Raw genomic sequence first — 23,607 nt, 5'->3', positions numbered from 1 at the left:
TTCTCTCTTCACACACGTTGTGCTCTTTCGATACGACAACAGAAGAAGAGGAAATCTATCATGTATTGTGTCTATGCGTGTTTTTTTTTTGTACTGATACTACCGTGCATGTGCTTATGAATCCCGTGATGAACATGTACTACTCAGCCTCTTGCTCACCCCCAACCTTTTCCTCGGAATGCTGCTTGACGAAGCCGAGGAGCGGCATAGCCCATTCCTTCGCGACAGGGACGTGGTGACCGCCGGGGTGGACGACGACGAGGGGATCCCTGGTCCGGTCGACGAGTCCCCGGGACCGGCTCTCCTCGACGATGGTATCCAGGCCACCGATGACGTGCAAGGTGGGGGTCTGGATGACGGGGTCGTAGCACCACCTGAAGGAGTCCATGGGGGCGAAGAAGCCGCAGTACGAGACGGCGAAGAGCAGGTCGGTGACGCCCCGGTCCCTGACGGAGTTGGCCTCCCTCAGCCTGCGAGCCCACTCGCCGGCGGGGCCGGCGGGGGGTTCCCTCCCCGACTCGAGAGCGGCGGCGACGAGGACGGCCACGGCGGCGCCCTGGCTGAAGCCGAGGATGGCGTCAATGCCGCCGGCGTCCCGGATGGCATCGGACACGGCGGACATGCCCTCGTCGAAGTGGAGGTAGGTGTCGGTCGCGTCGTCCTTGCGGAACCAGGCCCACGCGTCGGTCTTGGCGTCGGGGTCCGGACCGTCATCCCCCTCCGGGAAGACGTAGCCGGGTATGTCCTGGGGCCGGAGGTTGACCGGGGCGCTTGGGTAGATTAGCTCCGGGAGTATGGAGGACGGGGCGAGCGTCTTGATCAGGAGCTTCTCCAACGCTCGGGTCTTTTTGTGGAAGAGGGGACCTGATTGGGTATAACCTGTTCAATGTTTTATATATATCTTCTGCGTAAGCCATCTTGAAAAGGGGTTCTCTTTGAATATATATAATTCAGATTTGAAAAAAAAAAGGGGAAAAAGACAAGAGACCAGGAAGAGGGGGTGAGGAAATGTACCATGGAGCATGAGAATCTTCATCTTCTTATCCGGTTGAGCGGGCTTGGATCCCTTTTGAGTAGACATGGTGCGACGGTGGACTGCAAACGATGATGACACACGGGTGAGAGAATACGGATAGCTGATTGTGAATGTAGAGATGAGAAAGATCGGGAGACGACGCATCTATTAAGAAGAAGAAGAAGAAGAAGAAAAAGTTAAAGAAGAAAAAGTGAGTGAATGAGTGAGCATGTGAGTGTGGGTGGGCTTCCGGCATATATCGTGTCATCCCGGAGGCAATAAAATTCCCACTGAGACTTATCACTAGTCGTTGGACAAATCTGCCGTTTGTGTCCCGCCGATTATTAGTCACACGCCGAAGATGGGTCCCCCCCTCCCTTCCCCCCCCTCCCCGGGCGCCGCCGCCACCGTAACAAGTCGAGATTCTGGTAGCTCTCTCTGTCCGTCGAGTTGCACTCACTGCCTGGTATGCGCAACAGCAGAGTATTGAAAGGGGTTTATACAATAAAATATGTAGGATGGGATAGGGGCACCTTTCGTGGTAATGCCGTACTGTAGGCTCATTCGCAGATAGGTGTCATTGAGGGGTTTGTGGTTCAAGAACTCTGGGATTGAAAACCTTCCTCTCATGAAGCACTACATACTAGATTATAGAGCTGGGAGAGATGCAACATGAGAAGGAAGGCGAGGCGTGAAACTCAAGGGGGGGGGGATGGCCATAGACAGTCCGACCGGACGGGCCGATCGATGTCCCGGCTTCGGAACCAACCCTCCCCCCCGAGTTACGGCACCGCGGAGATTTCGGAATTGTCCATGTAAACACACACACATCATACACCAGTCTCAAAAAGATTCTTTTCTTGGATGACCGGATTCTCGCCCACGCCGTTCAACGGGGCCGGGGTTGAAGATTCTCCCCTTCTTCGAGTCTATGATACATAAAGTTCCAATCGTCAACGGGGCGCCGGAGATGCTTTGCTGCCAGATGTCTCTCTTCGTTCTTTCTTCCTTCAGGTGTAGTATAATCATCGAAGCGACAGGGTTTGGATTGTCGATTGTTCGCGCGTCAGGCCCGTGCTCCTCATCCTCTCTCTCTCTCTCTCTCCTCTCCCACGGATATCAGAGAGGTTAGTGGTTGGCCTTGGCGTTGGGGTTGCGGGGGTCGTTCTTGAACTCGTCGGCTATAGAGGAAGAAGAAGACGGATTGGTCAGTCGTAGCCCTCCGGATCATACAGTACATCACTTATTCGGAGGAGGAGGGGGGGTTTCGTACAGGCCATCATGGCGTTCTGGGCAGAGTTGACACCGTAGGCGATGACGAGACCTGGTCGTGGGCGTGTTAGCTATATGCACATGTGTGCACATGGTGTCTAGCCTATGGGATTTTGCGCGCAAATCGACGGGGCGCGATCGGCAAGGGAAGGCTAGGCCTCTCTGTCCATCTATGCGATCAATGATGAGGGAGGCAGTCACGCACCGGCGGCGAAGAAGGGCCAGTGAGGCTTCACTGTTTTTGCGGGACGTTTCTCTCGTTAGCTGTCTGCTCGGCGGCTTCTGCCTCTCGCCAGCCCGCGCAGTCCTTGTCGGTCGGTCGGACGGGGCGGGCTGGACTGGGGCCCAGGAAAGACGGGAAGAGGGAATTGACGCACGGAAAGGAGCCGGGAACTTCTTGAAGGGAGCGAGACCGAGCCAGGACATGATGGCGGTTGTTTTTCTTCCTTGTTGGATGGAAACGGACGGGTGGGTGTTGGGGAGGTGAGGATTGGTGATGGCGGTTGTTTTGTACGTTTTACGAACGAGTCCTTTTTCCCCCAAATGCCAACCACTCAGCACTTCGTCCCATTAGCCGGATTGCCCCGTGTTTGCAGCCTGAGGCAGGGAAGCTGGAAGGAGAGATACGGGGATATGATTATCCGATTGCTCCCTCTGTACCATCACGTGATATCATGTATCTCCAATATGGATACGTTACGGTACGTACCCATGTACCTACGAGTAATCTGTACATGCTGTATTAGATACATACGAGCATTATCATTACTCCGTACGGAGTACATGCACGGAGTATGATCAGTAGTTACTGCCTGCTCGCATTCCCTAGAGAGCTCAGACCACACTGCAGTGACCAGAGGTGACATCATTTCCTGGGGAGGGAACCTCGTCTGTATTCATGTCTCCGCATGCTGGGGACGTCACTTGTAGGAGAGCTCTCTGATGATCCTTCAACTTCCTCCCTGAAAGAAACGAATTGGGTACAGCTCGTGATTCGATCATCTCATGGATGATAGTAATGACAATAAAATAGAGGGGGAAAAAAACATTATAAAAAACATTATATAAAAAAAAGGACTGAAAAGCATCCCCTTTTGAGAAGAAAAGTGCGGGGAAAGGTGTCAACTTCACCCTGTTCCTTGTCAATCCCAAGCTTCAAGACATCCAATCAATCCTCGACTCTCCCCTCCACGTCGGGCCTGGACTCTGGACGCCTTTATCCAACCTGCCGTTCTCACACTACACCCACCAGAAAAGCTTCTCCTCCCTTCTCCTCTTCCTCATCCTCTCCTCTTCCTTCTCTCGTGATACTCTCCCCGCCTTCTCTCTGCTACCTTTGACTCTTGTGTGTGCATCACCGGCCACGACGTAACGAGCTTACCTGCATTGTGTCACCTCTGGCTCACCTGCTACTTGCCTCTCTGGAATCTCTCTCTCTGCTGCCTGCCAACCCCAACCCCAACCCCAACCCCCCCCCTTTGACTCTCCTAGTCCTCCCCTGCTAACTCTTGCCCTTCCCTCCATCCCAATTCTTTCCTTTTGCCTGTTGATCGTCCCCTCCCCCCTTCTCTTTCTGCATACAAACACCCTCGCATACAATACGTACCACACCTATTCGACATCAACATACCCGTTTCCTCCCCCGCTCTGGACGAGTATCAGTTTTCCGACCTCTCCAGTCAAGTTCAAGGGAGAGTTCGTTCCTGTACCTTTGTTTCTTTGCCCATCCGTGCTTGTGCTCTCGCACGCACGCACAGCTTCTTCTATCTGTCTTGATTCTTTCCCTCTTCTTCTCCGTTCTTCCCATCTACCCACCATCATGTTTCCTCGCAACGTTACCCGCCTCGCTGCTAGTGTCCCGCGCTCCGGCATGAGGACAATTGTCTCGACGGCCATTCGTCAATCCAGCAATGCCCCCTCCATCGGTGACATCAATCCTTCCCCCACAGCCATCGATTCATTCAACCAGAAGCAAAAGGCATTCAGAGATGAGTTGGCAGCGTCCCAGAGGGAGCGGGAAGCTCGTGCGTTGGCCCAAGACAAATCTTCTTCCTCCGCTGCTGCTACCGGTGAAGACACCGCTGCTAATCATCCGGATGATGCAGGCGCTGCAGCAGACCGCAACCTGTCGGAGCACGATGCCAAGTCGGGTCGCCTGTCCAGCCTGATCTACGGCACCAAGGAAGGGAGGGAGATGGACGCCCAGATCGAGGCCAGCTTTAGCCAGGTCCTGGCTCGTGGAAAGTACGTCCACTCCATCGTCTTTCACGAGGTTAAGCCCGAAAAGGTGGACGAATACGTCAAGCTCGTGGGGGAGTGGTACCCCAAGATGGCCAACCTGGAGGATAACAAGGTCAATCTGGTGGGAAGCTGGCGGACAGAGGTTGGAGACTGCGATACGTTCAGTACGTCTGATTACCCCCCTCCATCTCCCTCCCCTTCCCCCCTCTCTGTATCTATCTCCCTGAAAATATGTGTGCGTCGTCTAACATGACCCGTCAGTCCACATCTGGGAGTACCAAAAGTACGAAGGCTACCACAATTCCCGATACAACATCACCCACCACCCCCAGTTTTCCGACTTTGATCGCAAGCTCGCCACGCTCATCAACTCTAAGAAGTCGTCGTTGATGCAAGAGTTTTCGTTCTGGCCCACCACGCCTCCGCGCCAGCTGGGCGGCATCTTTGAGCTCCGCTCGTACACGCTGCACCCGGGCAACCTTCTCGAATGGGAGACGCACTGGAGGCGCGGTCTCAAGGCCCGTCGCGAGGTCATGGAGGGCGTCGGCGCTTGGTTTGTCCAGATTGGCGACCTGAACACGGTCCACCACCTGTGGCAGTTTGCTAACCTCGAGGAGCGCCGGGCCCGTCGCGAGAGCTGCTGGTCCATCGAGGGATGGAGCGATACGGTGCATAAGACGGTTCCCCTTATTCAGGACATGAGGTCGCGGGTCTTGGTCCCCATGCCGTGGTCACCTGTGGCATAGGTTTCTCATATATTTCTGTCTTTGTCACGCGTGCTAGTCGGTCAGTTGTTGAGGCTTCGCTAGCAGTTGGCTGTGAGGTCTGAGATGGCAGCTTCATATGAGGGATGCACGTCACTGCTAGGCCAAACCCTAGACGCGCCTAGCCAGGAGCGAGGTCATAAACTGCATGTACAGTACAGCATATACCTTCCCCCTCCCCTGCTTCCTATCGTCCAGTTCTCTGCGTGTTATCTGCCTTACGCATTGTCGTTTATCGCGGGAGCATTGAGTACCCCTCTGTAAAAGAGAAGAAGAAAAAGATCTCATTATATTTCGATGCACTAATATCCGCTCTTTATCTGTACATTTGCCCGTGTCAAAGCCCAACACAAAAGAACAGTCTTGGTGTCCTTTAGCTTTTCTTGTCTTTCTCATTCGTATTCGTCATTGGGGATCTAGCCTCAGGGCTCTTCCATATCCATCACAGCAGCCAGATTCCTCCTTGCCTGACCGAGCAAATGAGAGAGAAAGCCGACCTTGGAATACAGAGATATCAGACACGGATCGGCAGTCTCGACACGGACCTTCTCCCTAACATAGACCTCCTCCATACCCGAGTGGTGATGGCTCTGATGATGGTGGTGATGCCTCCCAGCAAATGTGGCAGTAGTGGTAGCGGTAGCGGTAGTAGACGATGACGTAGGGCGGTTCCGCACCGACGAGGCAGAGGAGTGGACGGCGTCGGCGCCGGCCGGATCCCAGCGAAAGACGGCGTCCATCTCGTCGTGCTCCAGGCGACGGACGGTGCCGATGGCGAGGCCGAGGCGCGTACCGATGTGGAGGGGGGCGTTTACGGGCTCGAGGGATCGCAGGCACAGGACTATGCAGCTGTCGCGCACGCCGACGTAGACGCTCAGGTTCGGGGGGAGGGGGGGGGAGAACTTTTCGGGGGGGCAGGAGAGGGTCTGCCACTCCACCGAGTCGGTGACGGAGCTGCCGCCCTTGAGGAGGGACTCGGAGGCCCCGAGGGACTCGGACAGCAGCGACAGTGTCTGGGCGAGGAATTCCAGATTATGCGGCATGTTCATCTTCGTCTTGGCCTTCGCTTTCATCCCCGCGACCGTGTCTGTGTTCGCATCTGTCTCTCTGTCTGCGTCTGTGTTGGCGGCGGTCGAGACGAGTGCAGAGACCAGATCGATGCCCTCGCTGAGGTGGGTATGCAGGGCCTCGAGGGCATGGATATGCAGGTCCTCCCCGGCGGCGAGGCAGAGCGTATGCAGCGAAGGCAAGGTCTGGAGCTGAAGGTTGACGGACGTCTTGACGATGCGCGTGCCCACGCGGGTGACGGTACCCTTGAGGCGCTCCGCTCCCCGGGTCGTCACCACCAAGGTGCTGCCCGGGTCTATCGGGGCCAGAAGGGCGTAGCACTCTTCCAGTCCGTGCTTGAGGGATATGCACGTCGCTATCGTCTCGGCTGCTATCCACTTTAGCTCGCGGGACTGGGGTGGGTGGATGCGGAGGAGGCTTTCGTTAGCTTGGAGAGAGAGAGAGAGAGAGAGAGAGAGAGAGAGAGAGAGAGAGAGAGAGGAGACAAACTGCTGTTTCGGCTTGGAGGATTTTGAGGTCCGATAGTGGGACGGGGGGGTATATGTCTAGGGACATTTCTTGCCCCCCTTGGTTCTTGAGGAAAGAGGGGAGGGAGGGGGGGAGAGTTGAGGAGGTTTGACTCTTGAGGAGGTTGTGCACTTTTGGGTGGTTCGAGATGCGAATAGCGACCGGGGACCCTATGACGTGTGATGAACGGGGGCCGACATCGTCTACAGGTATCACATTAATAATATAGCCAGGTATAGCAGGTATTGGTGGTGGTCGAGACGAGGATTTATTTAATCTGTACAGTCTCTTTTATTCTATGCTGCAATGCTATTATTCTTGTAATCGCAGTGCCTCTGGTATTCCTTGCCCATGGTATGTTCTATCCTCTCCCATGGTAACCTCTATTTCGTGTGTCGCAGTCGAGGATCCTGGTTTCTGATTCCTCTAGTTTGTTGGAATGAACAGCTGAGTCATCGGCCAGAACAGGTTGTTCCGGCCCGATCGGCAGTAACCCTAACGGTAAGAGGCCACTTCTATAGCCACAATTACCTTTATGATAGTTATTAAAAACATTATCACAATTAATAAGAAAAACAACCTCTATTTCCTACATTGAAAGTGCGATACTGTTTGATAGTATTTTATAACCAATTCCACTAGATTATCCCTCTCCCGATCCGGCAACTCGGACGAGCTTTTAGCCGACGTTACTCCGCTGCTCCGTCTGACATCACAATGGGTCATGGTCGCCCCAACTCTAGAAGAATCAGATGTACTCTAACTTCCATCCTCTTAAGTAATGATACCATTTCTTCTGAGTGAGTCTGGCGTCACTAACATACCATGAGACACATAGTGCAAAACATGGAGAGGTAACAGGGCCATCTTTGTTGATCTACCAACTGTCTAAGCCATCCGTCCGTCTTGCCGAGCAACTCACTCGGCGGGCCCGTCTCGACGACGCGACCCTTGGCGTAGGCGGCTCAGGCCCGGGAGTCTCTGGTTCTTGAAGCTGTTGTTGATATCTGGCAAGCCTGGAGCCTAGCATCGCTATCTTTGAGTCTTCTCGATGTGCTGTCGTATGCGTACTGCAAGCTGCCGCTCAGAAGTTTCCGTGGAGGAGCCATGACGGCCTATGAGCGCGTACTTATCCCGTTGTCCTGGTCCTCCTTTTACTCGATCCCGTGTTTTTGCCATGTTGGTTGTGTGTAGCCGCCGCGGGCGTGGTGTCGGTACGGTCTACTTGAGAAGGTATATGAATATGACCCTGGCCGGTACATGCGACGGTGCTCTGGGGGGCTCCTGGACTGCGACACACGCACTTACGCTGTATATATTCTTAAACCCCATTTTTTGCCACGTTACATCAAGTAATCATAGGAGAAGAACGGAAAAAATTGAAATAAAATAAAGAGTTACATCTCCTCCAAACGCGAACCCACGTGACCACGCTCTTTTTTTCTTCTTATATCCCAGAGAGCCTTTTCCCACACTACCAACTTTACATATATAATATACATCTCTATCTCGATCTCATGTCAATCTCATGTCAGTCTCACCTCAACAGCAACGACAAAACACCATGACCAATCCATCAGTACCATGTCAACCACCGAAACTCCCTCCCCTCCCACACAACGCCCGCATCCAGAAACGCCCACTCACCCGACCCCAGCAGCCGTCGTCCTCCCGCGCGCCGACAGTGTACATTTCCTCCTCCACGCCATTCATGTCGGCCGTGAAGCGGATTCGGAAGAGGCTGGAGGCCGGACTCCGCACCGGCGCCGCTCCCAAGATGGCCTCCGTGCAGTCCCGTGTCGAGGGGCTGAGGAGGATGATGACGCGTGACGGCGGCGGCGGCAACGGCAAAACTGCCGCGGCGGCTAAGGCGGCCGGTGACAGTGACAGCGAGGGGCCTACCGGCTCCTCGAAGCAGAGGGGCCTCACGACGGTCAAGGTCGTCGGGACCGGACGCGCCGTGGACAAGACGCTGCGTCTGGCTGGTTGGTTCGAGCAGCAGGGTGACTGCGTCGTGCATCTCCGTACGCGGACCGTCGCTACCGTAGACGACGTCATTGTCGATGCCTGTCAAGGGGACGACGACGACGACGAACATCATGCGAGATTACGCAAGATGAGCTGTCTCGAACTCTCCATCAGACTCAGGTGATGGCTCTCTCACCCACGGAAACATGTGCCTCATGTATCGCACCAATTGGTCGAGGCAACAACACTACAGCACCCACGGCAACATACACATCCACGCCCACGCACACACGCGCGGACTGGTACACCGCAATTCTTTGTCATGGACAGTAAGATCATTCACGCAAAAGACGGCATTTGGTTAAGAATCAATTTCTTTTCATTGCTTCGTCAAATCTCCGTCAAACCCCGTCAATACGCCTTGACAAATGCTATATGTACCCGCCAGAAACAAAACCGAGAACAAGGGGAACCCTATTCAAACAAGTAGGAGAAAAAGGGAAACAGTAACGCCGTCGATATGCCAACACGGGACAAAACTCCATACAACCAAATGAGCCGCTCTGCAGATATTTATAAAGTCGTGAATGATATCTGCATAGGGGAAATTAATAAGGAGAAAATGGGTTGGGAGAAGAGAGAAGAAGGAACGAAGGAAATGAGCTTCAGAATGGGAAGATGAGTTCCCGAAATGTAGGTGCCCAAAGGATCGGGTAGAAAATGAATGGAGACGCTTGCAAGCGACAAGGGAAGAAGAGAAAGAAGATTAAGACGGGGGGGAAAAAAGGGGGACGCAAAAGACGCCGAAGGATACGACGAAAATGGTGCGGGCATGCAATGTCACGCCACTTACACCATAGCACCACCACCGCTACTCCACCATCGGAGCGGCACACACCTCAAATCAATGCGCCATCGGAACGAAAACCCGCCTGGAACGGCACACAATTCGTCAATGCACGCTATCGATCAAGGGCGAGATTTGATCATTTGATGTCGATGGTACAGGGCCCGCCCCTCAGGTAACGCGATACGCATCGATGATGAGCTCGTCGTCCTTCCAGACGCCGCTAGCGACCCACAGACCGCAATTGACAATCTCGGCGTAGCGCTTGTCGGCCGTCTTGATGGTCAGGAACATGCGAAAGCCGTACTTGCGCGGGTCAATCTGCTTGGGGTTGCGGGGGCTCAGGAGAGCGTCTAGGATGTCGCAGGGTCCGGAAAGGGAGCCGCGGGTTCGCATTTCGAGGCTGTTGGGGTCAACTTCAGGGACACGCAGTAGAAGGAGCGATGGAGTCGGGAAAATGGAGGGAAAGGGAAGGATGATAAGAGAGAACTCACATTGCCGGTGGTTCATCAGTCGTTTGCATAACAAATGCGCCCTCAACGATGCGAATGGGTCGGAATCCACGTGCTTGACCTAGATCATAACCGCCGGCCTATCAAAACGATCAGAAATGTTGAAGCATTGGAAAGCATGGCAGGGGACCAAAAAAAAACTACTGATATTCATCAGAGAGAGAGAAAGAGAGGATGGGCAACGTACCATGACCTTGCCGTGACCAAATGAGCCCGACCAATTACCGGATGAGATAGCGGTAATCTCCTTGTGGGCACGACCCTGGACCTGGGACGGCTCAGGCTTGAGGGTCACGGCGACGCGGAAGTCGAACTCGAGGGTCGGGGTGGGGAAGGCGACAGCCGGAGAGGGAAAGTGGTCGAGGGCGCGTCTGCACGATTCATCGACGGACCTAAAGATTGGCGCAATGTCAGTTCAGGACTCGAGGCGTATATTGCAATTGGACGTCACACGTGACTGCTCTGTCGGTGGGAACCGAAGCCGAAAGGAGTCCGGAAGGGGTGATGAGGGGCTGAGGAAGGGGTCTGACATACTGTCCTGGCACATCATCATAGTCGCTGGCAGGACCCTTTCGAGGCAGGAAGTCGAAGCTGGGAGCGAGGTTGGTCTCCCAGGAAGGCGCATCCGACTCGGAGCGCACGTTGTCGTCGACGGTGGCGGTGGTGACAGGTTCCGGACGGCAAGACAGGTCAAGGGGTGGAGAGTCGGATGTGGTGTTTGTATCGACGGGAACAGCAGTCGGGAGGAGGGCCGACATCGCGTCCGTGGTCGGAGCAGCTGTCGTAGCAGTTGTGGCTGGTGTCGTGGCAGGAGCTGCTACGGCGGCGGCGGCTTCGGCGTCACAGATACTTGAGGCGACCTCGGCGCGAGCCAGCGCGGTGCAACGCTTCTTACAGGGCGACGGGTTGGACCCGGATGGGTTGGACCCGGAAGACTTGTCAGGCTCGGATGACGATGGCTCCGGAGTCGATGGCTCCGGAGTCGAAGGCTCCGGGCCGAGGTGCAGCAAGTGCAAGGATTGACGTTTACCAAGACATTGGTCCAGCTCGCTGGTGACGACCTTGGTCATGGATGATGAAGTGTACCGTCCAGGCATTGATATTCATCAAGTGTAGAACGGCTGATGGGTCCAAATGTGGTGCGTAGCGTGTGTGGTTGAAATTGTGTATATGTCTGTCTGCGTTGAATGAACGTGGTCGTGAATGTATGTTTTATCGTGTCTTTGTTCTTTTTCCTCGCGTTGTGGTCTCTCTTTCTCGGTATTCCGTTTAGCTTATGAAGCAAGATGGGATGAGTAACTGCAGTAGTAATACGCGGTAATACGTTGTGCGTAAAGAGAAAAGAGAAAAAAAAGGGTATCCGTATTATCAAGCTGCTATTTCCGGTAGGTCGAATCGTTGGCTGTAGCGCTGCATATAATGTGGCGATATGTGTGTATATGTGTGTATATGTATGTATGTGTATGTGTGTGTATGTGTGTGTGCGTGTGTGTGTGTGCGTGTGTGTGTGTGTGAGAGAGAGGGAGAGAGATGAGTAAATCAGGAAGAGGAAAGCAGAAAGAAGGAGAGGAAGGAGGACGGAAAAATGAAGAAGTGGGAAAATGTCATTATATCAGAGAGGGAGGGAAGGAAGGAAGAGAGTCGAGAAGGGGAAAGAGCGAAAGAGCGAGAGGAAGGAACGAACGACTAATGGGAGAAGAGGAAAAAAAAGGAGGGGCGTGGTAATAATAATACGCCACTAGATCAGTTCCCGAGCGCCATTGTCTGCTGTGGTGGCCTGTATGCGTGGAGTGTACGAGTACTGGTAGTATACATGTATTTCAGAGCACCATTACTTCTACGAGTATACTCGTCGTACATTATGATACGAGTAGTACGGGTACTGCGAGTACTAGTAGTAGTGGTAATGGTAGTAGCACGACCCTTGGTCGGGCTGTGTACAAGTAGTCTGCTCCGAGCGTGGACTGATTTGAAATCGGGTTCCCGCTGCGGCCGACACACCACTATGATGTATTAAATAATAAGATACACCATGCCCATGCACCACCGGAGTACACACCGCACACACGCACACACGCACACACGCAACACGCACCCCATTTCTGTGCTGTGCTGTAATACTGTGCATATGCTCTGCGCTACTCTAATTTAGCAAAAAAAAAAAAAATCTGCCTCATACCTGTACATGTCCCCCCCCCCCCCCCGTGCCTCTCTGTTTTCATCGTCATCCAACTGAGCTGTCTTCTGTGCTGTTGTGCGGGGTGGCGATGGCGGCGGCACGGACTTTTACAAGCATCCGTATGAGTACCAAGTATTAGTTCCGCACTACTACTCTTACTTCCTAGTCAATACTAATGAACATCATGGGAGGAAGAGGAAAAGGAGCTCCACTTCTATAAAGAGGGTGGGATGTCCGACGGGCTTCCAGTCGTGGTCTCATGTCTTTCTTGTGTCTTGACATATTTCATCGTCTACCATGTTGCCGAAGCATCGTCGCAGCGATAGCTTCTCTACCCAATGAATCGATGCCTATCCCTCGGGTTTAAACCCCAGGGTTGGGCGAGAAACGAAATGAACAGGGGTGGGGGGCAGACCATCGGTGTTCGGGCATGGAACTGCGAGGCACGCTTACGGTTCACCATCCCCCGAGGACTTTAGCATGACCGAATGGTCTACGAGCCATGGAGTACAGGCTGCCGAAGGCCTCAGGACACTTGCTCTTCACGCCTGGTTATCGCTGTCTCTACGCCGCAATACGCACCCGGTACGGGACACACATGCTATAACTCACCACGCCGTATTACCGTCATGTCATTAGTGTCGTCGCCATACTGCAGACATGATGCTACCCGATCAGGAAAAACGGGGGGGGGGGGGGGGGGGGGGTGAGAGAACGTACGACTTATGCTCTTTACCGTCTTTTTACTGATCTGTTGGACTAGTATTAGTGCCGAGTTGAAGGCAAGAGATTCCCCATTATCAATTACCAATTACACGTACAACTGCTGGTACAGGGTCCTAGTATATACTATACGTACGATTAGCTTGTCTAAACCATTCTCGGTACCGACCTCGGGATTTGCGGAATACGTATATATGTCCGGGATTCGTTTCGACGTTCCCCTTACATACTCATCTTGTTGCTTGATTTCCCCTTCCAACAGTCCATTCTCTTGCTTGATAGACAGGCGAGACTGGCCTGTACCGATAGCATCTACTAAGACACGGGAGCCCTCTTCTTCTTTATAAAAAAAAAATTAAAATGTAAAAATGTAAAAATGTAAAAACGCCTCATGTATTCCATCACTGTACTCCACAGGCCTTTTCCCTTCCGACATGTAGACCTCCCTTCCGCCTCGATTCCGCTCTATCCAGAATTCTTAACTCCGGCCAGGGCGGGACATAGAATATGCCGTCTGATTCTGCCGATACCAGAAGAAAGGGAACAGACACCCCAGCAGCACGCCAACAACACCTTAATAATCACCTCCCATGGGCCATCTATCATCCCGGGCCCGAAAGGTCCGTCGTATGCACTTTCGTATTCGGATCGTACTACTGCTAGGTCCTGAGAGTACACACATATCGTGACATTTAAAAATGTTTCTTTTTAGAAATGTTCTTTGTCAGACGACCAACCCAATCACGTCTTAAGGGATGATGTGGGTTTCCAAGCTAATACCACTTCACTACTCGTACATGTCAGTATCAAACATATTGACTTTATCTACGTGTACAGCTACACCGTACGACGCATTCGGTGTTTTTTTATCTCCCCCCAGACTCCATGCGATAAGCCGCACAGCGGAGCTGATAGATACCCGATCGAAAAACATTTGTTAAAAAAGTGTGTGTGCAAAGGTTAAGAAACGACACATATATAACAAAATTGAGAAATGTATGTGAGCTACATATATGTTCCTTTTTTTGTATGTAAGTTCTGTTTCCTACCCTTTATGCGTCTCTATTCCCCCTTCCCTTCCCATATCCCGAATCTTGCCATAGAAGTCGCACCAATCCAAAAATTTCGTCTCCAATTGATCTCAACAGAGATCTCAAAAAAAGAAGGTATGAAGAAGAGAAGAAGAAAAGTATGGCAGGAGATATGTAAAAGAAGAAGAAGAAGAAGAAAATGTCCAAGATCAACCAGCGGGATATGCAGAGGGTTGAGTCAGATGAAGAGAGAAACAAGGGGGAAAGGGAAGGGGGGGGGGGGAGAGCGGAGAAATGTGTGCAAGGTCTCTCTGTCTCTCTTCTTAGACGGAGACAGTAGCAGCACCCAGAGGCTCGAGGACATTCTTGCCATACTCTCCACCGTAGTTTCCGGGAGGGTTGTAGTTGCAGACGGTGTACCAGGCGTCGTAGGACAGGACGGTGCCGGCGGCGCACTTAGCCGTGTAGCAGCCGACCTTTGTGGAAGACTTCCAGACGACCTGCGTGAAGTGGCCCCAGTCCTCGAGGTTGGCGCCGGAGGGGGGGTCGGCCAGGCCGTAGAAGGACCACGAGTTGACCTCGCCGTTGTACCACTGGTCGGTGACGGCGCTCCTGGCAGAGTTGACCATGGCCGAGTCGATGTCGCCGGTGGAGCCGTACGTGGCCAGGTTCTGGCCGTAGTTGCCGTCGCCCTGGCTCATGTCGTGGGCGAAGACGCACGTCTCGGCCGTATTCTGGGCCCACGAGGCCAGGTCAGAGTCCCAGGTCAGGTCGGGCGACGAGTGGTTGGCGCGGTGGTAGTTGTGCTGCTTCACCATGGTGCCGGCGTAGGAGCTGAGCGTGTTGGACGGGGCGGCGGCCGACGACGTCGTCGACGAGGGCGCGACGATGGGGTTGAGCACGGCTTCGGCAGACGTCGACGTGCTGGCAGACGTGGTCTCGGGAGAGATGGACGTGGTCACGACCGTGGGCTCGATCTCGGACGACCAGGTAGAGGACCAGGCCGAGGACCAGGTCGTGACGATGGTGATGGCGCTGGGGGCGGGGACGGCGGGGACGGGAGCCGCCGTCGTCTCCTCCTTCTCGGTAGACGTCGTCGAAGACGCGGCGATGACGGTGCTGGTCGTGGTGGGCTTCTCGGCAACGTTGACAGTCGCGGACGCGGCGGCAACCACCTGACCTTCGGTAACGGTGACGGTGACGGTCTCCCAGACCCATTCGGTCTCCAAGGCACGCTTGTCAATGGGACCGGCCATGGCGGCGATAGCGCCGGCGGCAGCGAGGAAGGCGGACGTCTTCATATTCGCTCTCTTCTCCTTTTACTTTCTTGTCGGCGACAAAGGTGAACGATGAGAGGGGATGTCTGAGAGGGAGGGTTTGATGGACCTGAGATGCAAAGAGAAATCCGGACCGTCTGTTGTTATAGATATACCAAGTTAGTATGGCGTGCCATGTTGTAACAAAGGAGTTGCTATGCCCAGGAGAGCCTCAACCTGCCCTTCCCGCTTGGGCAAGGTTGGTGAATTCGATGGAGAGGCTTGATGTCTAGAATGGGATGGATCCTCCAACGGCGTTCCTCTCGCTCCTCTGGCTTCCTTGGCTTCCATCGGGTAGTGTGCCCCTTCATGGAATGTCGGTTGTGGAGCGAAATATTCCGCGCCGTTTCAGGAGTCAACGACACCAACGTCACTCTGTTTTGGCCTAGAACAGGATCCCCAGGTGTACAGCCGAGACATTTTTCCCTCTTCCGGTGTCGCGGGGAGAGCGATGATGGTGAAAACCAGAGGGCAGGATCGAATGAAGCAGAAAAAGGCAGACAGACAAGGCACGTACCGTATACGTAGGGTTCGTACGTTGTAGATGATTTTTTTTTCTTTACCGATGAACCTACCAGCTCTGCTAAGGTCCTATGTGTGTCTGTATCGAGTCCTTCGAGGAACGGTGGGCCAGAGTTTTTGCAAAGGAGTGTTTCTTTAAAAGAGTGGTGGTTGACCGCCAGCGGGGAGAGTAGTCGTCGACGTTTCTGACCCGAAAGAGGAACAGTTGTTTGAGGATGAATATATATATATATATATATATGGGAAGAGTCGAATTGTTTTCTTAAAGTAAAAAAAAAGGAGTGTGGTGTATGCCGTTAATGTTGAAACGGACAGAAAAGAAATGGTGGGGGTTCAAAGGAGTGACGAGAAAAAGAGAGAGGACAAGATCTGACGAGAACTGAGGCTCAGTCGGATGGCAAAGTGTACAGAGAAGAGGAAAAGCGACGGAGGTGGACGAGGGAAGGGACAGGGCATACTCAGGTACATATTCTAGATGGAGTCAATGGGTCCCTCTCAGCCCAAGAACCCAGGCAGCCGGCGGGGGGGGGGAGCCTTGGGTCCGGCGGTCCTGCCTGGCCATAGTCAGTCATGGTCTTTCGGTTCTGCAAGTTACGGAGTAGGTAAATGAAGAGGGATCATGGTTGATGTGTGAGGTCAAAGGGTGGGGATTTCAGCGGGGTCCTGGGGACCAGGGGAGGGGGGGCACGGACAAGAAGGGGTCTTGGAGGGTTGTGACTCGTGAGAGGGTTTGTGAGAGGTCGGCGCCAACGCAGGTACAGATGATCTGCCCGGTCAGTAGGATACATTATACTGCGACCTGGGATTACGAGTAATGTTACGTCGTGTCCTTTCTCCCTTTCCCTTTCTCTCTTTGCCCCTGCCTGCCCTGATCACTGTCTGGGGGGGGGTAACCCATGATCCATGACCGCAATGTTCCGGGCTGGGATGACGATGCTTCCTGGAAATGTCGGGTGCTTTTATGCGCTGTGCGCTGCGCGCTGTAAGAGTACGAGTAGGGGAGCTGCCCTACTATTCTATTCTGTGCGACGGTGCCATCATCGCCGGGTCGAGTATCGGTACCTGTAATACTTGCAACGGTAGCGCCTACTGCGCTGTACCGCTGTGGGACAGTATCATCTTCATCACCACAACCAACCACAACGGGCCACCTCGCGTCCGACCATGGACTAGATGATTACTGAATCGCATCGTGGGAAAAGAAAAAATTCAAACAAAACGAAACAAGCATGACTCCCAAGTGTTCCGTAGCGTCTTGACCAGCAAAGCTGCGCAGTACATTGGTGCTGGCATCAATACCCGTACTGCCCTGTACTGCTACCTGTACATGCATGTACCTGCACTACCTCAGTACGGCAATACAGTGCAACCTACGCAACCAACGACCCTCCCCTAGCGCCCCCCATCTCTCATCCTCAAACATCCCCCCCTCTACGCCTCTGTTACAGATCTGCCCTGTTAATTCCTCCAAGCGCTACGTGCATAGTCTACGTCGGTCTACGCCGTTGGTCTGTGTTCATCTCGATCCCGTTTCTGTTTCTCTCGCTTGTCTTCCTTTCTTTCAGTTCTTCATAGTCTATCCCTCTTCTCCCTCTCTTTCTCTTCTCTCATCTCCGAACCTCTATTCTGCTCGGTGTACTCGTAATGCTCTGTACGGGCTGTACCTCTGCATACACGTGTGCTAATCGTCAGTGGGGGGCCCACAGAGATCTTCAACACCAGCACGGCACTCCGGCACTTGGTCGCCTTGTGATGACGTTGCAGTGTACGGCTGTTGTGCTGTAATTAACTTCATTTCCCCTTCTGTATCTCGCACACGCAAAGCCAGACACACACACAATCTCTCTCTTTCTCTCTCTCTCTCTCTCTTCGTCTCCTTCTCCTTCTCCTTCTCTCTGTCTTATCCCTTTCTGACAAGTCCACTTCCAGCTATTCCTTCGTGTTGTAATAATATGGTAAATCTTCCGATTTATGCCGCAAACACATATTGATTAGGGACCAGGGGACTGGGTCAAGCATCATTCCACGTCTGCTGCCTTGGCATTTCCTTCTCGGCCAGGTACTCCGTAATCCGTACAGTTTACATGTATCGGTATCAGAATTTATACTCAAGATCCCGTGATGACTAAGTACCTGTACGGAGCGATACAGGCTGTAATATAACGTACTCGTACTTACCCCTAGCCCTTAGTATCGTACGTATCATATATGTTTACCCCTGGGTTCCCCCCTCCCGCTGTAGCCAACCGTAGGCCAGAGTCTCCATCAAACAAGCTCCCGCCAACTTTTGGGGATTCTGTACCTTGGTCCTTGGCTTGGCTTGGCTTGAAACGTGCCGTTTCGCGCCGTCGTCGTTGTCTCTGGTATGGTGTATGACAGCTGTGCTGGCAAAGCCTAGGGATTATTATTTGCCCGTACCATCGCGTGGTATGACTCTGAGTAGTACTCCGTATCGTGATTAACTTGATATTACTACTCCGTAGTACGGAGTATACTCGTAATAATTCTGGATCGAAACGGTCCCTTCTTGAGCAATCTTGGAACGATCGGGACCTCTTGTTCTAACCTACCGCCATCCGTCAGTGACAGCCTCTGTCGTAATGTGTTGGAACCCCCCCCCCCCCCCCCCCCCCCCCCCCCCCCATACTCCCCTCTCCGACTCACAGTATCTGCTTGTCCCGTTGTTCCGTGAACCGCAGCGTAAATTTTGACCTGGAATCCGGGCATCTGGAAGCCACGCTCTGCNCCCTCCTCTCTCCCTCTCTCTCTCTCTCTCTCTCTCTCTCACACACACACACACACACACTCCCTCTCCCTCATTTTTCTCTCTCCTCAGCAAGATCTATCGGATAAAATGCTCTCCCCTTCAATTCCGACATGGTCAGACATAATCTAACTCTAATTGTAATCACTGATCTATATACGTTCTTGTTCGCTTCCCCACGTATTCGAGCCGTATCACTCGCGCCACCAACGTTTGCTTCACTAGCGAATAATTGCAAGACAGGATGATGCTCCAGGCGGCCTTGTTACTTTCTACCTCACGGAATAGGCCGAACTGCTCTATGGATCTTGGTAAACGAGCCGTCATCCCCGCCGCCACGCGGTTTGACATTATTGCGTAGAGGGTGGGATGAGAACCCGATGGATGAAACGCTCTATGCGTGTATGTGCTTGTTTTCTTGCCTCCCCTCCTTGCCTCGTCATAATATAACAATGTATCACTGTGGTATTCAGACAGTTGGGAATATCAAGCCTCTAATTCTAATACCGTCACTTTTCTCTCCTTTCCATAGTGATGCTCACTAGCAGTATTGAGTCGGCGCCGGGCCATGGAAAGTCGGCGATACGTCATCATGGTGTACTTGTAGGATGATATCAACCCACAAGGCTCAGTGCATGTCATGGAACAGACAATTCTCTAGATGAGGAGAGGAATCGTTCGAGCTACGATACAGTGCATGAATGGAGGACGGCTCCCAATCGTACCCCAGCTTGGTGGATGGAATCTATCCCCGTAACGACCGAGAGCGAGGTGAAACATAATCCGTCGGGATGCGAGTACGTTTCCCGCAAACGTCTTGCCGAACTTTCTCGAGGGCTGGCCAAAGCGGGGGGGCAGATACGAGGCATCAGTGGCCGTTGCCCTTCGGTCCGTCAATCTCGAAGCTTTCCCGGACCACGCGGAGGTGCTGCTTGCCGGGATACCCTGACGCGTAGACGGACTTGATGTGCTGGCATCTCGAGTTCGTAATACCGCACATGAACGAACCAGTACATGTACGAGTTACGTGTACATGTACGAGTTAGAAGCTCGGTTAAAAGCTCGTAGTGATACTGACTACCACCTAAAAAAACTCGTCATGCATATATTGATTGGTATCAACTTGGCCCCCTTGGTGATTTCCTTCCATCTCATTAACAGCGTGACCCGTGCAATTACTGTTAATTACACTGCATGCTCGTGTTCCCTCTGGTCTGGTCCACTCCTCCGGTCCAGACGGGCCTCTAGCGAACGATGGCATGTCAGGGAGATGATATGAACAATGATCTAGCGTCGAATATGTTTTTATTCTCACTCACATGTTAAAGGGGGGGGGGGATGAAGGTCCCTCCGAAGAGCCATGGCAGCCATGAGTCTACAAAGAGGCACCGCGAGATATGCATGTCCGTTGTTGGGGTAATATCAAGCTGGGCTACGTGTATTCTCCTCATCGAGACACATGGCTTCATCACAGGCCATCTCCTAAGAATGTTCGCGGATCTATTCCTCTATCTCTTCTCCTTCTTCTTTTTCTCTCCTTCGCTTTTTCGGAGCAGAGTCGAGATAGATACCTTTTCCTCCTACCGCCAATATCAATCCGAGGCCAATGTCAAGCCAACTTCGAACAGGCATGATAGCACGTCGTCGTGAGGGAGAGGGCAAGATGGGTGACACGACAACGCAGCATCAGTCCACGACTCCAATACTCCCAACCGTGTGCTTCCAGCGCAGAAGTCAGGGAAAACACTTCCGTCTGCTGTCTCTCTCGAAAGCAAGCAAAACAGTCCGGGTCGGAAGATTCCGCTGCCTCTTCATCCCCCCTTCCCCTTCCCACCTTCTCACATCACCCCTGATAGTCTGCATGGAGCTCCACGGCATAGGCCATGTCGATAGAAGCCATGAGCCACGTAGACCGGCATGAGCAGTAGACTCTTTAGTAACATTTTTTTTTCTGTCTACCTCAACTGTAACACGCATCATTAAAAGGCAAGAAACACCCCCAGGATACACACTCGAGGAGTTTCGGTCAACGGTCCGGAGCATCTCAATGTACGTCACCCCTCACGTTCCTTATTTCCTCCTCGACCCCGCGCGCCCGCATCTTGCATCGAGAGAAGGACACTGTGCTCTCTGCACCCGTTTCTTATTGCTTGGCCTCTTCCTGGCCAGCGATAAAGGGCTTGCCCTCAATGGAGCGGAACTTGCGGTCCGCCATGATTTGCTGGGGCCTGAGCTGGACGGGAGTGACGTTGGTGGGTTGGTCAGGGATGGTTTTCTCGAGTTTCTAAGGAGTGTCAGTCTCCTTTCCCCATCTACCTCCTCTCGGTGTCTTCTACGTCTCCCCATCCGATCCACCTCTTTTCCCTGCCTTGTCTCTGTATTGTAGTGGAAATGAAGGTGAGAAGCACATACCAGATTGTCAAAAGCGCACTTGTTAAGCTTCCACTCGAACGGACGACACTGCCAGAGCTGGTGGTTGTGGTTGTCTAGACACTTCCAGTGATTGCGGAACTGCTCGAGACACTGGGTGTTGAGGTCGTCGATTCTGCAAACGTTGTGCGACAGCTTTCCGTCAGTTTCAACTTTTTTTCTTTCTCAATCTTCATTCTGAATCCTGGCCTCCTTCCTTCTTTCCCTTCATCTTGCTCCAAAACAGGAAGAGAGACCAGGGGAGAAGGGTGACAGCCGATGAGGGAAAGAGGTGATCAACATACACACTCGACGCGCAGCGGGTCACACGACGACCCTCCTTGAGGCAGTCGAACTCTCCCCGTCCAGGGTTCTCCGTCTTGCACTGCATGTAATCATCGTTGTAATCGCGGCATCGGGCACCGATGAAGAACGAGGCCGAGAGAAGGGGGGCCGAGCTGGCGCCGACTTCCTTGACCGAGGGGACGTTGTCGGGTAGGGGAGTCGTGTCGATGAGCTTCGACTGGTCGAAGCTATGGTACAAAAAGCTAGTCAGTTTTATGGTGTCTTTTTTTTTTTTCTCTTCCTCTTCTTTTCCTCTGCGCGCTTGCTTTGCAATTCGGATGATTGCGGGTCGTGGCGATGGCATGTCGCGAGAGAGAGTGTGTGTGTGTCATGAGGAGGAAGGGGTGGAGGAAGAGGCATCATGGGTGATAGATGACATACTTGGGCCTTCGTGTCGTCATGATGCTTTTCGGCTCTTTTTCTATTGAATGGGTAAGAGAGAGTAGATGTGCGGAGGTTGGTGTTCCAAGGTTGTTTAATCTGCGGACTCTCTCGGCTAACGAGGAGTCAAGTCTGGGGATCGAGGTGAGGCACCTGGGGTCATGTTGGAATTGGAAGAACCTTATTGGTCGGAAGGTCTGTGGAGCGTGGGCGTAGTGTCGCTCCCCCCAAGGCAGGCCACTTTGTCCCTCCGCTCGAGTCTGGGGGTGGTCCGGGTGGGTTTCTGGAGTAGTTGTCGACTTTACAGGTAGGAGGAGTATACTAGGAGATAGAATCCGTTTTTTTTTTTCTTTTCCTTTCCATTTTCAATTCCCAGCAATTCTCAGTAGTGGAGGGATTAGATCTTCCAAGTGAAGTGACTACGAGTATTGTCTGACTGAAGCGCTCCGCTACCTATGTACAGAATGACCAGAGGCACCTAATCCGTCATGTCCATCAGAAAATCAGCTGTACTGTTAGCACCTGAAGCATTGTACGGATAATATGTGCAAGTTGAAGAATCACCAGTGCAGTGCAGTACAGTGATGGATGAAAAGCATCCTACATTCATACAACTCTCAAGGAGAGAAGAAGAGGAACAAGTCGTATACAAGCTTCCTACACATATAGTCTCATGCAACATCAAGCTACTCGTCACATCAACAGATTATTGTAATACATATTCGCCCATCCTCTCCAAACGATTGAACCTAAGAATGAATGACTAAGCAGCCGGAGACTTGCTTGTACCTGTATTAGGTAAGCCGGACTTGACAGTAAAACTTCACACCACATAACACCTGGCCTACCTTGAACGTACGTCAGCAGTGTTTGTGGTGTGCGTTCTCACAAATCTCCTCTCATTCAACTCTACCCAGATACCTTCCCATCGTTTAACGTCTTCTTCCTGCATGCCTCGATTCCTCGCCCGTGGTCTTGCTCGTGTCGACTTTGACGTCTACATGGTCAAACTCGACACTGTCCTTGTCACATCCCAATACAAGGATAGCTCTGCTGCCCAACAAGACGGCGCAAAGAGTATGACACCGACGAAGTCGTGCTGAGACCGTAAAGGCACCTGGCGCGGAAGAAGAAGGTAGAGAGGCTAGCAGTGATAGAGAAGGCCAAGGGAATGTAGATATCAGTGCTAGAGGAAATTATGGCGAAGATGGCTAACCGGGCTACCGGTCACGTGGAGGAGGGGAGCAGTGTAGCACCTGAGAATGCATGATTTAAGTAGCCAGAGGCTACTGCCACACTTGCATCTATAAATAGTCTTATAGATACTCCGTAGATTTGCTTCCTTCAAGAAGTAAGTATTCAGACACACGCACATCGATCCAGGACGTACTAGTAAGTGATTTTCTGTTCTGCATAGAAAGTCCATCCCCTCGTCGTCTATCGTCCCTCACATGTCATCAGCAGGAAGCACAAAACGTTAGGTGTAGGGTGAATAGATATCAGCATCAAAAGTATCCCCAAGGTACTGCTTCACTGAGAATCTACATACAAGGCACCAGGCTAGTACAAAGTACGAGTACGCGTCCCATGGCGGTGGGCCAGCTCTTTTGGACGCCTTTCTTTTCTTCGGCTTGCTTGTTTTCGCGTTTCCATAGCTCCATCCTTTTTTTTTCTTCTGCTACTATTGGCGAAGTCATCTCAACACAGCAAACCCCAACGACCTGCATCTTGCGACGACGAATT

General features: G+C 52.6%; 8 protein-coding genes across 8 annotated transcripts; 2 read left to right on the top strand and 6 right to left on the bottom strand.

Moving 5' to 3' along the window:
• Positions 1-139: 139 nt before the first annotated feature.
• On the bottom strand, positions 140-1,081 carry GMORB2_5088 (Serine hydrolase (FSH1); the record flags this gene model as incomplete). The annotated part of the gene is made up of 2 exons (XM_035467062.1): positions 140-879; positions 1,015-1,081. 2 exons carry the CDS (start codon positions 1,079-1,081, stop codon positions 140-142), a joined length of 807 nt encoding a protein of 268 aa, XP_035323074.1.
• Positions 1,082-2,143: 1,062 nt separating this feature from the next.
• GMORB2_5087 (F-type H+-transporting ATPase subunit j) lies at positions 2,144-2,713 on the bottom strand (the record flags this gene model as incomplete). Its single annotated transcript, XM_035467061.1, has 4 exons — positions 2,144-2,196; positions 2,289-2,339; positions 2,493-2,522; positions 2,665-2,713. 4 exons carry the CDS (start codon positions 2,711-2,713, stop codon positions 2,144-2,146), a joined length of 183 nt encoding a protein of 60 aa, XP_035323073.1.
• Positions 2,714-4,106: 1,393 nt separating this feature from the next.
• Positions 4,107-5,274, top strand: GMORB2_5086 (NIPSNAP protein; the record flags this gene model as incomplete). The annotated part of the gene is made up of 2 exons (XM_035467060.1): positions 4,107-4,692; positions 4,790-5,274. The coding sequence occupies 2 exons, from the start codon at positions 4,107-4,109 to the stop codon at positions 5,272-5,274; spliced, it is 1,071 nt and encodes a 356-aa protein (XP_035323072.1).
• A 440-nt stretch (positions 5,275-5,714) lies between these two features.
• Positions 5,715-7,703, bottom strand: GMORB2_5085 (Rogdi leucine zipper containing protein; the record flags this gene model as incomplete). The annotated part of the gene is made up of 2 exons (XM_035467059.1): positions 5,715-6,860; positions 7,692-7,703. 2 exons carry the CDS (start codon positions 7,701-7,703, stop codon positions 5,715-5,717), a joined length of 1,158 nt encoding a protein of 385 aa, XP_035323071.1.
• Positions 7,704-8,431: 728 nt separating this feature from the next.
• Positions 8,432-9,019, top strand: GMORB2_5084 (Alba; the record flags this gene model as incomplete). The annotated part of the gene is made up of 1 exon (XM_035467058.1): positions 8,432-9,019. The coding sequence occupies one exon, from the start codon at positions 8,432-8,434 to the stop codon at positions 9,017-9,019; it is 588 nt and encodes a 195-aa protein (XP_035323070.1).
• An 834-nt stretch (positions 9,020-9,853) lies between these two features.
• On the bottom strand, positions 9,854-11,264 carry GMORB2_5083 (Protein of unknown function (DUF3237); the record flags this gene model as incomplete). Its single annotated transcript, XM_035467057.1, has 4 exons — positions 9,854-10,085; positions 10,177-10,274; positions 10,382-10,586; positions 10,729-11,264. The coding sequence occupies 4 exons, from the start codon at positions 11,262-11,264 to the stop codon at positions 9,854-9,856; spliced, it is 1,071 nt and encodes a 356-aa protein (XP_035323069.1).
• Positions 11,265-14,450: 3,186 nt separating this feature from the next.
• On the bottom strand, positions 14,451-15,428 carry GMORB2_5082 (SCP protein; the record flags this gene model as incomplete). The annotated part of the gene is made up of 1 exon (XM_035467056.1): positions 14,451-15,428. The coding sequence occupies one exon, from the start codon at positions 15,426-15,428 to the stop codon at positions 14,451-14,453; it is 978 nt and encodes a 325-aa protein (XP_035323068.1).
• Positions 15,429-20,872: 5,444 nt separating this feature from the next.
• GMORB2_5081 (NADH dehydrogenase (ubiquinone) 1 alpha subcomplex subunit 8) lies at positions 20,873-21,884 on the bottom strand (the record flags this gene model as incomplete). The annotated part of the gene is made up of 4 exons (XM_035467055.1): positions 20,873-21,013; positions 21,142-21,274; positions 21,444-21,671; positions 21,865-21,884. 4 exons carry the CDS (start codon positions 21,882-21,884, stop codon positions 20,873-20,875), a joined length of 522 nt encoding a protein of 173 aa, XP_035323067.1.
• Between the last annotated feature and the right edge of the window lie 1,723 nt (positions 21,885-23,607).

The sequence above is a fragment of the Geosmithia morbida genome, assembly GCF_012550715.1.
Source record: "Geosmithia morbida isolate 1262 chromosome Unknown scaffold_3, whole genome shotgun sequence".
NCBI classification, from domain to species: Eukaryota; Fungi; Ascomycota; class Sordariomycetes; order Hypocreales; family Bionectriaceae; genus Geosmithia; species Geosmithia morbida.
This window is presented reverse-complemented; position numbering and strand designations above follow the sequence as displayed.